We start from the raw sequence: 16041 nt of genomic DNA on the forward strand, positions 1-16041 counted from the left end.
AGACTGGGTAGAAATATTGATGGAAGTAATTGTATAAAATTATTCAAGAAAAGCTGTTTGTGACTGAAAAATGACTTGAGACTAGAGTAGCGATTCACTCTCCAGCAGGACAACCCAACGCATACTGCCAGAACAACAGAAATGATTTAGATCTAAGTTATATTTATGTCACAATCAGCCAAATGTGCAAAGATGGGAGAAACGTAATCTAAAATGAAATGTATTTCTGCAAGCAGTCAAAGCTGGAGTTAGACACAATTGTGTCACTTTTTTTATTCATTAAAAAGACATTATTTTGCTGCCCACTTCACAATTGTGCACTGCTTTTTTGTCTGTCACCTAAAACTACAGTAATATACACTAAACTATGATTGTGAAAATGCTAAGGGGTTTTTAATGCCTGTGCAAATTATTTGACATTTCTGCTGAGTGTATATTTGTAAAAGTCAAGGCGCACTGAACAGACCAATCCAAAAACTCATCAGAGCAAGTGTTTGAAAGACACAATGCACCTGAGCTCAAGGCCACTTCAGGGAGCAAAGCGACATTTAAGATGCTTTTTTTTTGTAGCCTAAGTGTCTTTTGATAGAAAACTTCTGTTTGTTGGTAAAAGACCCTACAAAAAGGGGCCAGCTGATGTAGAGGTGTGCAGTGAGAGTTGTCTATTGTTAGTGGCTTTCTAGGCCCTCTTCTGCTACTGCTTTGGCTCAACTCCAGGCTGCTTTCCGGGGCTTGTAAGCGCTAACTGGGCCACTGTGTCAAGGCGCTTGGGTAAACGCAGCAGCTGACTGGAACCTGGCACAAAGCCACACATAGAAGCAGTTGGAAGTGCTTCAGAAGGCTTTCCTTACCCTGTTGCTTCCCTGCATTTTGGTCAGCGTCGCACTGACTGCCAAAATTTCCTGCAGTTTATAGTAGCGTGTGGCTGTGTTGTTTATCTTCAGACATAAACTAAAGGTAATCAAAGTCTTGTAAGTGGGAGAGACCACCATAGGAGGAAGGAAGAAAAAGAATCTCCTGGCTCCAACCCAGGAAAAGTCACATTACACTAATAGCAATGTGTTTGCAGCTCAGCCTCTAATATTTTAATTTGCCCTTTACTCTAAAACTGCTTGCTTCCTGAATCCCAAAAGAAAAACCACAAGAAGTGAACTGTAAGTGGGATGACTATTAAGCATTATATTTTTGCTAAATGAGGATCACATATGCACAGTTTTCCAAGTCTTCTATTTTTTTCAGTCTGATTATTTTTAGTTACAAAGCATAATGTTTTCCAATAAGTTTCCTTTACTTTTTAATTACCACTTATGGTAATTAAAAATGACTTCCAAAAGTGCTAATATCATCTGAAAATTAGAAAGTGATCTTATGTTGTTGTTTTTTAAAAAATACCTGTATGGAAAATGTACAGATCTATGTTACTCTATGTTGCAAATCTACACCTTTATGTTGCAGATTTGCAGTGTCCAAAATAAAGTCAACTTTATTTGACCTGTAGCTGTTCTGGTTAATAGACAATCAAATTAGATGGAACTATGAACTACGTAAACTTTAGTCAATAATTTCAAAGCCAAAGTAGTAAATGATTAAAGCATGACATAGAAATTTCAAATATGAACTTGAGATTCAACACAGAGTTTATGCTTTTGACAAAAATAACTGTGTTTATTGTCCAGATGTTTAGCAATAATCTATATTACAAATGCTTACCAGATGTTAAAACTCTGATATGATCATTCATATTAAACTTGGTCTCATAATGTCTGAAGCAGATTTCAATGTCCCCTCCACACAAACACACACCCACTCCCAGTAGAGCCGGCCTTGATTAGTCAGCCATCTGGTCAAACAAAGACGTCTCGGGTTTTCCTGCTCTATAAATGTGATTAGAAAAACCTAAGACTGCCCATTGCTTTCAGCATAAAAAGAAAATATAATAAGATTGGTTGTTTAAAAGGTAGGTAGAATAATGCATGCCAAATACATGGATCTTTTGTTTCATTGATGTAATGGACTTAAATGGAACATTATTCTTAATTACACCATCATCATAGAAAATAATATGTCCCTCCCCCTGAATAGTTTCTTTTGCAATTTGATAGCATTTTGCATGATTTGGATATGCAAATTTAAACATTTAAATGAGTTTGGTTTACGCACACTTTTTGCTGCTGTTAAAGCACATTCTCTAAATCCGGTTTATATTCTCCTATTTTACGTTCTTAGCTGCTGTAATAACTTTTTTAATCCTGTTTTTTTATTTTTATTTTTAGACATCCTGCAGTGCTACATTCAGTTCTATAAACTTTCCACAACCAACTACATAATTTCAAAAAATATATATTTCTTGAATTCAAAATGGACAAGTCAGCCAAATTCTGCCAGTCTTTTTCTTGATCACTTCTGACGGTGTGGCAGGTCAAATACTGCAAAAGCTAAAAACAAAATTCCCCTTATTGATCAAATCCTCCCTGCATAGCTGTTAACCTTGCAATTCTTTGACGTTCCATTAGATTTAAAACTACCACTTCTATCAATGTTTGTTAAACTGAACATTGGCGTCAATCAGAAAAAGCCTAATCGGTTCATCTCTGACCGTTGGTTGTTAATGCTACCTCACAAGATTGATGTCTTTCTTGTATCCTCCAGGCATACCTCTGCTTTTAATTTCTTCCCTTATAATGGAGGCTATGCATTGCATAAGAGTATACTTTTGTGTTTTTTTTTATATAGTTTTCACTTTTACACACATTATATTCTATTTGCTCAGCAGATATATAAAGCTCAACTCATTCATATCAGCTCTAATCTGCTGAGTATCCAGTAGAGATGTAGCTCCCCGCTGCCTCTGGAGATGAGCTCCAGATGCGTGACGGCCAGCAACATCCAGACCTGGTTCCCAGGGGGGTACTGGCCTGTCAGGGTTGGAATGCCCCGTACACTTAACGCTCACTGAGAGGAAACAGATACCTCTTGCTTTGAGCGGAGAAATCGCTCCCTATCGATTTAAACTCCTCTGAAAAGCTGTGAATTGCGCTTATGGTTTGAACATTTGATACTCCGGATTCATAGAAGCGGTCATAACAGTAACTTTTCTGACAGAGGAAGTCCTCCCACTCCCTACACTTCTTAACCATGTCTCACAAAGAAGCCATTTACCCATCTGACTCCAGGCGCCATGACCTTTGTCATTTTATATGTAATTAAAAGTTTTTTTTGTTGATTGTGAATGTATCAAGTTACTGGCACTGGCAGTAGACTGAGAATGTGTACAGACTTATCAGAGTTGTGCGATATCTCCCGTCACCATTAGCTTTGGGGTGAGGTGGATGCTTGCCATTTGAAAGCTGTGAGATATGCAAGGTATTTTCAGCCAAAGCTATTGACGCAAGAGAAATGTCTTATAGCTGCTTTAAATTTTGCAATATAAGTCCTAACAAAAAGAGACAGGAACCCTGAATATTGTACAATTTCTGCTTTGATGTACAGTTGGAACATAAATTTGAGTTGTTTGTAAAATAACTACTTAAACATTCTGGAGAAATTATTATATCTGTCACTGTAGACTTTTACAGAACAGAAACAAAATATCTAAACCAAATTATCCTTAAGTGGGGGCCATGAAGCTCCTTTCTTGTTAGTAGTTGAAAAATTTTGTCTCTGCGGTCTAGTTTCTGATGGCCCTGAAACCGCAGAGGAACGGGTTAACTTATGGAGCACCGTATTTGATGGCACAGATGTGATTCACTAAAATATTTGCTCTGCCTGTGAAAGGCTCTTTGAACCAATGAGTGTGAACTCCTGGCCACACCACCCTATAAACGTTGCATTTGTGTGAGGCAACGAAAGGGGCCATCTAGTGTAATGGGGGATGGGACCTCTGCCTGAGGAATGTGGTGTCTTGGTGAAAGGGCTGGAGCTGAACAAACGCACTCCGTTTATTTGGCAAACCAGACTTACAGGTTACCAGCAGACATGTTTACTCTGCAGCTAATATCAAGATTCACTTCTTCTTTTTTTTCTTTTATTTGTTTTTCTGAGTGATTGAATTCACAATCTCTTTCTACTTGTGGTTCAAAAAGTAAGTGCAAATAAATTGTTGAAAAATGCACACAGTTGTTATTTTTCTCTTTTTGTATGTTCATCTACCTGCCCATTTGCCTGTAGGTGTCTCCTGTCTGCCCCCTCCCTCTTTTCTCTGTCTTTCTTTTTCAGCTTTGTAATTGGAGTGATTAATGGAGGGAGGGGTGGTCTTGCCTGGAGGCCTGTTTTTCAGTGGCCTATTTAGAGGTGCAGCACCGCTGAGGCCAAGACAGGTAGCAACTTGCTCCGCTCTTGGACGTTTAGCCCCTTGTCCCCGCCACTATGTCTGTTCCCTCTAAAGCCAGAAATCTCTCATAGCTACAAACATGACTGGACACTCAGGGGCAGGAATGCCTTTAGGTTGTGATCTCATCAGTCTGATCTCATAGGATCTGTAGAAATGCTGTTAATATTTTCTTATGAGACTGTACAATCATGAGTGGACATGGCTGTCAGCAGAAACTTAACCATATATTCCTGGCTGCCAGTGAGATTTACTTCCTCCTTGTCGCGCATGGAATCACGATTATCCGGAGCCTTTGTGGATGGTAGCGTATGGCCAGTTCACTGTGAAATCCTTTACAGTTGTTGGCAGGTAAAAGATGTGATCTCCTCTGCCCTCCTCCCTTCTACACTTCCCAGTCGGAAGAGCTTCAATAAGTGATCACTACAGAGAGATCAAACTCCAGTTATTTCATGTGGTTGAACTATTTCTGACCCCAATTGTGCTACTTTTGTCAGGCATGCTGGGAGAGAAAGCAGATTTGCTTCAGGGCTGTCACTTATTTTTATACTTCAAATGATCCAGCATTTTTATTCTAAAAATGTCAATGATTTAATTTTGACATTTATTTTTGCATAAAGATTGTCTTCTGAATTAGAGCTAGTTTTCCCCCTCATACAGCAAAAAGATAACTGCCTCCTATCCTCCAGCCCCCACTACCAATTGTATTCTTGCTATTTTTTTGTGCAGACTTTTTATTGTTGATGTATCTTGACTTTTTATGCATTTGTGTTCCATTGGCAAGACGACTACTGATGATGCAGTTGTCTTCTCATGTACAGAAACTAAAATCATGCGAGTATAGTACATTTAGCCATCTGTAAAAATGATAATAATAATACAAAAAACTCCCAGGTTCTGGATAGACAATGACGTGTCAGTGTAGCATCTTCAGATTCAGCCCATGAAAATCTTACTCTTAACTGGTCATGCTTCTTTTTCTTTTTTATTTTACTTGACCTAGAGACTATGTCTCCTTACTCACCATAGCTTCAGCTAATAAAAATCTAACTATTTTGTTTCCGGTGTTTGGTGAAGTTGGCTAAAGGTCCACAATCACTTTCCTGTTCTTTATTTTGCTTGGTTTTCTTTATTTTCCTTTTGTCCTCCGAAGAGCTGCCTCACACTTTGAAAAGCCATATTTTTTGACTGGTATCTTAAGTCAGCCATCTTGTTGACAATTCTTTTTGCTTATGCTAAAAATATGTTTTTTGTATTTGAGTTACTCTCATTGTTAGGATTGCACAATCTAGCGATGACAACTTTATTAGGAAATATTGCAGTCACAGTATCAGTTACCATGTATGCCTATTTTCTTCTTTCTTTCTGTACCCCATAACTCTTGTGACTGTTTACAAGTTTTTGTGTCCAGTGTTAGGATGTGCTGGTGTGAGACTTCGTCCAAATGGCTAAATATTATATTTGGATGGAATATTCAAGTTCATAACAGGCGGGATTTATTAGCCAACAATTATTTTGCTCTAAATAGTCCTTTGCGATATAAATGCTGCAGACGTTGCTATTGCAATGACAGTATTTTTGCAATGTATTCTGCAAATATATTGAAGAAAAATAAAAGGATGATGAAATTAATTATGTTTTGCTTTCCTTTTTGTGTTTAATTTACAGAAGTAGGATAACTTGGCTTAAACCACAAATCTATTTTAGTAGTGTAAACTTATTTTCCGATTTATTTTGGATCTTGTGATGACTTTCTTAACTAGTACTAGGAATAAACTTTTAATTGTAATTTACCCTCTAAATGTTACTTTTCATTCACAGCATTGTTATTGGCTGGGATCCAGATTTCCGCTTAAGGCCAAGATTGTGATTAAATTACTGCTGCCATGTCTGTTTGAAAGGTTTTCTTTGCTGAGCTGTTTTGACAGGCAGCAATTTGGCTAAAAAAGATTAGTCTAGGAATGAGATGTTAAGAGTACCTGTGGGATGAGAGGGGCTATCCTGTTATTGTTAGGTCCTGTTTCTGGGGTACAGGAATGTTGGCGAATTTCACTAAAGTTGCCCTCCCACCTCAGTCCGTTCTAGCAGAGCTCATACTGGGAACACTGCAGCATTTGGTTAACTTTGATTTACTGCCCAGGGTTGCTATAGCAATCCAGCTTGCATGAGCATGAATTGTGTGTTCTTTGAGTATAGGTGTGGCTGTTTACACAGTTTCTTATAGATGGCTGCAACTTGATGAAGGTTTCCCTTGGAAACCCTAACCATGTCACTTGAAGTTAGGATTTCTTGTTGGAGGCGCGGCGGTTAGGTCACCCTGGGAGCTATGATCCAGCCCTCATCTCAGTTTCCCTGGTGTAGTGGTAGATGACTGAGGATGATGAGTATTGACGTTTGCAGTGAGATTGCGTCCGGAGGGGGGCTGGGGACTTCCCTGTGTTTGCACATCCAGGGCTATTGATTTGAGCTGCGTGTTCAATAGCTATGGCCCTGGGGATTTGGCATGTACCTCTGTAGGGTGGGGTACAGAGAGCCCTGACAGTACCCTGGGACAGTTAGCTTTAGGGCATTTGAGGTATGACTAAGGGCTAACATGACCTTACATGGCAAAGATGTGTTTTTGACTCTTAAGTTTTTTATTGGGCTCACAGGATTAAAGTGGTGGGCTGCTTGAACAGATGTTTTAGATCAGATGTGGTGCTACTTGTTTCCATCAGTTCATGTGTAGCAAGAAATTTCTCAGCTATTTATACACTGAGTCATCTTTATTTCAACGAAGTATTTACATAATTTTTTTAACTACATTTTTGGCAATTCCAAAGTGGACAGTGAATGTCTTATTACAGCATTTAAGAGCTAGTTGAGTGAAGAGAAATCACATGATGCTTTTATTAAGGGTAAGCCTCTTCATCTAATAACAGCTGCACTATCAAATTGGAAAAGTGCTGTCAACATCCTGAGCAATCAATGCCATCCACCCCCCAGCTCTCCAAGCAGCAGCCATTAACCCCTCTTGTTCCAGCATGCCTGGCCTCAATAAAATGGTGGCTCTTCTCTGGACATCTTTCTATAGTGTCAAAGTACAATTTCCTGAAACAAATGCATTAGCATTCATGTGAGAGAGTATAGTGTGAATTGTCTGATGGAGTGCAATGAAGAATGCCACCCTGCTGAAGTTTGTTTTCCATAAAACATCACAATAATGGGACATAAATTCAGTCTACATTTCACATATATTCTTTAAGAAAGTTCTACACTGCCTAGTTTTCACTGTCTTGCCTTCTTTTGCAGTCAGACATGCTGTTGATTCATTTGATGCAAACATCAGGCTAAGTTTGGCATCCATTTGTCTTTGAGGTATTATCTCCTGGTTGCAATTTTGGCTAAATTAGTTTTTTAGTTATTGTTTTCTTTCTTTTTCCCACCATCACCATTGGACCATCAAGAAAAATGTATTCAGTTTTTTACTTCACATTTTAATTTGCTGATGAATGTTCGTCTTTAAGTACGAACGTTGTAATGATCCTTTAGTGCATTTAAAAACATTTGCATGTTAGCAAAATATTCATTTTGGTGTTTTTCTTCCTGATACTGATTAAGGGGGATATTCCGTGAAGGACTTTTGTGGAAGTGCATCCTTTTTTTCATTTTCTCCTCCTAGTGATGTCCATCTTTGGCTAACTTTTAGTGCTGTGTTATTCTTATCCCTGATTTGGCACTGAACCAGTTGGTCACGTATGGCCATAATGTAATTAGGCCACCCACTGCCTGGCCAGTAAACCCTTTGACAGCACAAGAGAAACAGACACAGTGGCTGTTTGAGCATATGGTAGCGTGTGCAGATAATTCACATGCATAGAAGAAAGGCATGAGCAGCTATGAGATTCTTACATGATAATCTTGTGTAGAAATACCACAGTTTCACTGTATTACAATTTGAAACAAGAATACTTTGGTTCTGAGTCTAATTATTATAATAATTTAGCATCTATAAATATATAGCCTAGTGTTATTTTTATTCAAATACATAGACTTGAAAGACTTGGTTATTTTCAAGGGCTTATTGTTTAGATATACCTTTTTGCCTTTATTCTATTTCTAGATTAACAGTGAGAATCTGGTTTTATTATTGCCTTAATGGTTGTGATGAATATCATCTCTTTAGACACAGAACAACTCAGACATCCTGGCTGTCTGTATTGTTTGTGAATCCAAATATTTCCAAAGAGCGAATGTGATTTTCTAAGAAGTAAAGGGACAGTAAGGTGCATTGCTACTAGTGGCAATGTCAGTGGAGCGTTTCTTTAACCTGCATAAAACTGTAGAGGTCTTGAGTTTCCCTTGTGTTTAAGTAAAATCAACCTTAGGAATGTATATAGAATGGAAATTCTTTATGATTTCAGAAATTACTTATTTAAAACCTTGGTTTTAGTTACTGGTCAAACAGCCCATGCTCAATTAATACTACAGCTATGTATAGGATTGTTTGACCATGTACACTTTTTTAATTTTTATTTATTTTGGACTGTCATCTGATCACACTTGTTTTGCAAAATCAAACTGGAAACTCATTGCATTTATTCTTCACAAAGAACAGAGTGACTGTTGTGATATTCATAAGCCTAAGCAAATGAAGACACAAAATAGTCATTACTCACTGATGTACAACATGGCTGCATCAGTACGTTTCAGAGACAGGTGAAATTATTCTAGAAGCAACATTTTGATAGTTTTTTTTTCATATTTTAGGTGAACACAATTTTTATTTACTTAATAGAATTTCAAGTTCAAATTCAAGTTTCCATGAATGTTGAAAAAATAGGCACAGTCCAGTAGCTTCTTGCATGACATTTACAAGTGAAGATAGAGGCCAGAAGATACTCATTAGATGCATCTGATTAACCAATCATCAATCTATTCATTGTTCGACAGGAGAAAATGCATCAGCAGTGCCTTGGAGAAGCAATTGTTGCAGTGTTCAAGAAAATGCAACTAGCAGGACTTATGTTACTTGTGAAAATTCACCACATTACACTAAGAATCAGTTAAACAAATGTAGCTTGTTTGAAAAAATTGTCTGGTTAAGGCCTGTTCTCTCAAAGAAGAAAATGGCAAGACAAGTTTACAAGTGTGAACCTAAATGGACTACTTATGGAATAATGTCCTTTCGACAGATGAGACAAGAAAATAAGATAATTGACTATAACGCATGTCATACCACCTGAGTAGGTGACGATGTGGATTTGCTTTGCACCCAGAAGAACCTAGTATCTTGCAGTCATTGAGCCAATCATGAACTTCTCTGTATGCCAAATTATTGTCGAGAGTTAAATGTGAAGCAATGCAGCAGAGATCTAACACCTGCGCACATCTTTTACCGGAGAGATGATTCTAACAGGAAGCAGAATATCTACCAGAATTACCTTTAAAAAAAAGAAAAAGAAAATGCATGTTTGGCCCATCCCATATCTAAAATAAATACTGAGGTCATTTGTTAAAAGAGCTGTGCTGAAATGACTGACAGCAAACCTTGAAATTCTTCCACAGTTAGTCTTATTGAAAACTTCAGGTTATACCTGCTAAAGGCAGTTCAACAAGCTCTTGATTCATAGAGTGTACATCCCCCCCTCTTTTAAACCATTGCTGAATGCAGCCTTACTTGTCAGATAAGTCAGTCAAAAATGTAAAGTAAATGTAAAAGTAATTTTTTCTAGTAAAGAGCTGTGGACTTCTCAGATAGGTGTTTGTTATATATGTGTGTGTACATACATCCACCAGTATTTTCAACACAAACAATTCTTATTAGTCACACCCATACTGACTCCATATGAAACTCTGCATTTTTGTGTGTGTACATCAAGCTGCAAAGTTGTGTCCTGCTGAGAGCAAAACAATTGTCTTTACAGTTTTAGTTGTGATGGATGTCAAACAAATCTTGCATCAACCAACACTCGTGTAAGAGGTTTTTGTGTTACACTGCTTTCAATAAAACAGTTATTAAATACATTAGGCATGTCAAGTCATGTACACATCTTCCATAAAATGTGGGAAGGTGTGGGAACTTTTTTTAAAGTCATTTCTGGGTGGAGTGGTGGACGTGATGAGGGGGCTGAGGTGACTGATCATAAGGAGCGGACCAAACACATCAGTAGCCACTCTTAACTTTACAAGGAGCAACATGGTGTTAACATTCCTCAGCTGACCAAGGTCTCATTTCAAGAGCCAACATGTCTACTCCTGGTTATTGGCTCCTGTTATAATTACTTTGCATTTGTGTGCATATGAGCGTTTTCTTCACCAGAGACAGCATAAGTAAAATATGTAATGAAGCAAACTATTAGTCACAGTGAGTAACATTGTCCACAAATCACCCGATCAGACTTATTATCAATTCGATGTAATCATTTTTTAACAAAGTAAATTCAATCTGAAACTCAACCTATGTGTTATCTCAGTTTACTAACCAGTACACAGCGCTGATTACCAACAAATGTCAATATAATGCACTCAGACAGATTGAAAGTCAAGCACATAGATTCAAATTGATCCTAGTTATCAAACAATGCAGTTAACTTGAGTTTATTCATCACATTTGAGGAAACCTGACAGACTGCAAGAAGTTCACCATTCACTTCTCCTGAATGAACAAGAAACAAAAGTGGGCTTGCACTAGGAGGAAACTAGTTTTAAACGTTATAAAAATTTAAAAATTCTTAATATTTTTAAGCTTTTTTATATATAAAATAATAAGCAAGGACAATCTTTTGGAAAAAATGTCACATCATTTATTAATTAGTAAGATACAACAAAGCAAATAATTAAAGATGCAAAAAAAATATATGTCACAGCATAATTAGAGGTAATTAGAGGTAAAATAAAATAGGAGATCTTTTTCAACAGGTCAAGAGAAATAATTTTTGGTGATGTAATGATGAGTTTTGTGATAATAAGTAGGAGATTTGTAAAAATCCAGCAGCATTCACATCACTGTCGGCTCTGGACAAGAGTAGAAAGCGCTGATTGCGTCCAGCATGTGGTAAAGTCAGACTCTCTGCTTCGAAACGCTTTTTGACAGCACTGCTTCAGTCAGCCAGGAGTGATCCCTTTCCGAAATGACAACCGTGGTCTCTTTCATTCCCAGCTTTGGATGTCCTGAGATTTTTTTATGTTGGATTTCGAACAGGGATATTGATGCAAAAATCGCATGCTATAAGACTAACTTCTGACTGAGCATTGCTCCACATAAACAAATGTAGAACAAGCTTTTATTTGGAGTCTGAACAGGGTGATTCTTATTGACTCAGTTGTGTCCGGCCTCTTTGTTAAACAAAAGTTCTTTGTTTGTTCGGTTCTTTGGATCCCTCCACAGTAGGACTTCCACCTCCAGCCAGACTAGGTCATCCAAGACCGATCAGCCACTAAACCTTTGGGTGTTGAGAGTGTTGGGTCAGATATCCTGACATTGACATTAAGGGAGTCTGAATGAAGCCAATTATAGAAGTTATTTCTTCTTCTGTTCCAAAAATGTGTCTTTTGATCCACATTATTTCCTGATATAAACAATCTGGGTGACTTTGCACATTTAAAGTACTTTAACTGTGCTTCTATTTTAATGGTTGACTGCATTTAAAGTGTCAGGTGAAATCAACTAAAAAGTTGCTTCAATATCAATGTTCAGTGAGCTGAACTATTTTTGATCTGTGTCTTCCCAGATGTAACGGGAAGATAGGATGAAAATGATTCCTAAAGAAAGCAAATGGTTTTCTTCTGGTTGATGTTTACCTCAATTATTTTTCTACTAATCTACCACTATATTTAACACAGGCTTCTCTGCCTCTCTCCTCCCACTCTATAGTCAAGTTTGTTTTAAACTACTTGGTAACTGTTTTGTCCACTAATTACATTCACACAGGCTTTTCATTAAAAATTATTTTTTCTTTGAAAATGCTCTTAATTCTGAAATATGTTTTGGATTGAGAGGTAAAAAAAAAATGTTTCGGTAGCTGAACTTGGCAAGACAATTGTTGCATCTCTGATTTATTATTGCATCAAAATCATTGTTTTCTTTAAAGATATCTTATAGCTTAATATTTTTTAGCTCATGGGAAATGTAGTTAAAGTAGAATAAATATTTATGCAATGAGTTGCATTTTGACCTAAACTTCTGTTTCCCTAAACAACTTCTTGTTTTTACTGCAGGTTCTTCTTTATTGTGTGTGTCAGTTACCGAATTTGTCTGTTTCAAAATTTTACTTTTACAGGCAACTTGGAAAAAACCTGAGTTTTGGAAAAAACCTGAGTCGGGTGACTAAAGGTTTTCAGGCACTTTAGTTGCCAGAAAACTGAAGGCAACCTTTAGTTTTCAATATAACGTACTGACTGCACAGTAATACTCGGTTACCTTTGTTCTCATTTGATGTCACAACACCTTGACCCTGGCTCTCCCATAACAGTGTCCCTCAGGGAATAATGATTGTGTATGTGTGTGAAAGTGTCCATGTGGTTTGTGTATAAACACATTTGTGTTTCCTTAACATTTCCAAGTCCAGTGACCCGCCGGCTACTGCCTGCACCTTTGCACCTTCATTCGGTTCTAATCCTTAGTTGCATGTTGGAATTATCTTTGTTTGTAAGCTAGAAATATGTCTTTGGTTTACAAAAATATGCTTTAGTTTTGTAATAAAACTATTAATCCTTCTTTTGGTTTAGTTAATTAGGGCTTGAAAAAACAACAAAGGACACAATTAATGCTTATATAATTCAGAGTAACAGCTTGGCTTCTTAATGAATAAAAGACCACCAACAAATTGGATAATTCATTGTTCTATAGTAGAGGAGAAGGAGGTTTCTTCAAGAACATTAGTAAACAAGTAGCACAATAAATACTAGGGAACAGTTTAAAGCAGGGTTAGCTTACAAAATGCACAATGGCACAAGTATAAACTTAGCATTAATCATAGAAGGAGCCAAAGGAACACAACAAACATGTATGGAAGAAAATTAACACTGCACATCGCTCTAAATTCACCATTTCAATGGTAAAACTTGGTGGGTGCAGCACCATGTCGGGGGATACACTTCCTCAAATGGAGAGTACTGTGAAACAGCATTTCAGATTAGTTTGTCATGATCTGATGAGTTGTTTCTTTCATGCTCAGCAGTGTCTACTAACTAGCACACTAATTATCAAAATGAAGGCAACCTTTAGTTTTCAGTATATCGCACTGGTTTCTTTTTTGGTTAGTAATGTGAGTATGCAGGAGCAGATTTTTTTGTTTAGATGGCACTTTCATCATGTCTTTTTCCAATGCAAAATATTTTTATCTTTCAAGTAGCACAACTGAAAACCTACCTAAACAAGGTCAGAAGCCTATAACAGAAGCCTATAACAGTCTCTATATGCTTATTTAAAATCTGAAGTATCTTTAGTCATAATCATTCATAAAGGTTAAAAGTTTAACAAAAGCGATCAAATTACAGTGCATATGGAGGCCTTACTGTCCTTTGCACACAATGTATGTTTTATGTCCACATAATCAACCAGTTGTAATCTTTGTCACATGTCAGATTATGCAGTTTAATAGGAAAAGGTGTTTTACATTAGCACTTTTTTAACACTGAAGGCTTAAAAACATTTGCCTTAGAAACATGTTGGACATATATATTTTATGTATGTTGTTATTTATAAAAACACTTTGTGTGTATGTGTGTGTGTATGCGTCTGTGTGTGCGCGTGTGTGCGAGTGCGCGCGTGTGTGTGTGTGTTAGGGGGGCATGACTGCCTTTCTTTCACAACTCCTCATGCGTTTATCTGGTAACCTTGAAACAGACCATCTGCAGCGGTTGTCCAGGTTGATGGCTGATGAATATTTGTTTAGGGAGCATGAATGTTGACAACAGTTAGACACACGAGAGTGAGAGGGTGAAAATGACTTGCTCTCAGAGGCCTTGACAACCTTTGCCCTCCTGGCTCTCATTTCAGGGCTTGTAATTGCCACTGACCAATAGGCTCCTGGTTGAAACTAGACCCCGTCCTGCTGCTATTAACGTCTCCCTCCAAAAGGATCTTGTTTTGATTCCTGATGCTTTTATAGGTTTTGTCTTTAAGAGACATTCCTGGTCTGCACATACCGTGCACTCCTTTCTGCCTTTATTTTCTTTCTTCCCGTCTTGTGGGGCCATTATGCCCCCCTCACACCTCCTTCCTACACTCACAAACATGCACACATTGATGATTAGCCTTTGCACATTTATGTCTGTGTATGTGGGTGTATGTGCAGGCCTGCAGAGATGCACGCTAAGGCAAGTGTCCAGCCCACCCTCCTCTGGCCCCTCCTGACAGCCAGCTACACTCTATGAACTTGGCCACCCGTCACAGCTGCGTTAAGATTGAAGGATGGGGGGCCCGTGTATCCAGCTGGGTCGGAAGACCTAGTTGGGGGCAGGGCAGGTCCAGATGCAGATGGTTTAGGTCAAATAGAGATGTTTGAGGATGAAGGGGGAGGGGAATTTAAGAGATCAGGGGTATAATAACTCCAGAAGTTGCTCTTTCAACCCCTGGATAAATGCATTTTTTAGCTCCGAGTTTACATTAGTTTTTTGTTGGGTTTTTTTCCACCAGTTTTTATAGCTGGATGTTTGTTTTAGCTAATTTATAGCTTGGTTTTCTATTCCCTTGAGTCCAGCACAAATGTTTTGACCTGCAGTGAAACGAAAAGAACCAAGTGAACACTTTTAGAAGAAATAACATCCAGAGTTCATTCACAGCAACTAAAATTTTATACATCTCTGTGATGTGTTGTTTTGGTTCTACTCTATCTGTGTTCATACAAATTCTCTGTTTGATTGGCATAATTTTTTTCTCTGTTTTTTGACCTTTATGTTTTCTGTGTTAATTATTGTGTTTCAGAATGGCAGTGCTGGATGGACAGATGAGGCTGACAGTAACAGAGGAAGAGGAGAAGCCTCCAGAGACTTTGCTAAGGTGAGCTTGTTAAAGTCAACAAAATCTGGGCTTAAAAATGACACGGTTCACTGAATTTTGTATTAAGACATCCTTGTCTACAGCAGCCACAAAACTTGCATTAAATTCCCTGATATGTTTCTGTGTTGACCTGCAGCTGTATGAGCTGGACAATGATCCGAAAAGGAAGGAATTTTTGGATGATCTCTTTACCTTCATGCAGAAACGAGGTAAGAACAAGACATTAAGCAGCAACAACAGACTGAATCAAATATTTTGTGGCAAAATTATCAAAGAAAGTGAAGGTTTGTTAGGATTGGTTAACAAGGATTAAGGATTAAAAAAAGAGAATTGTAAACATTTTTACAATTTTTACAATGTTCTTTACATGTCTGTCAGAACAACAGTTGGTGTGGTTTGTTCATGGAAAGGAGGACTTTTTGTGGTGTTTGCATCAAGAGTATTTCCCTGGCTAATAGTAGGAGGGATTTGCTCTCGTTTCATATTTCCAGTATGGACTGAATATTTATCATCTTGTTTTCTGCCTGTTTTGTCTAAGAAGTGTGCAGTGTCACTTTGCAGCTCCAAAAACATTTTACATTTTACACACCACACAGGCAAAAACATGTCTGGCCACCAGTCCTAAGATTATTGGCCATAAGGTCTCAGCAGGTGAGCTCTGCCTCAGCTGATCCTTAGTAGAGTGAAGTAGATCGGGGATTGGCAAAACTCATTTAAATGTTTGTGAATT

The 16041-nt window shown here is 37.8% G+C and overlaps 1 protein-coding gene across 5 annotated transcripts in view; it reads left to right on the plus strand.

Moving 5' to 3' along the window:
• Positions 1 to 16041, plus strand: part of LOC129364101 (AT-rich interactive domain-containing protein 3B-like) — a 63061-nt gene that overhangs the window by 17559 nt on the left and 29461 nt on the right. For all 5 annotated transcript variants that reach the window (XM_055036533.1, XM_055036535.1, XM_055036534.1 and 2 more), the window contains exons 3-4: positions 15237 to 15311; positions 15448 to 15520. In XM_055036533.1, the coding sequence (XP_054892508.1) occupies positions 15237 to 15311; positions 15448 to 15520 (148 nt within the window). The remainder of the gene's footprint in view (positions 1 to 15236; positions 15312 to 15447; positions 15521 to 16041) is intronic.

This window comes from Poeciliopsis prolifica, unplaced genomic scaffold, assembly GCF_027474105.1.
Source record: "Poeciliopsis prolifica strain line A6 unplaced genomic scaffold, Auburn_PproV2 SCAFFOLD011, whole genome shotgun sequence".
NCBI lineage: Eukaryota > Metazoa > Chordata > Actinopteri > Cyprinodontiformes > Poeciliidae > Poeciliopsis > Poeciliopsis prolifica.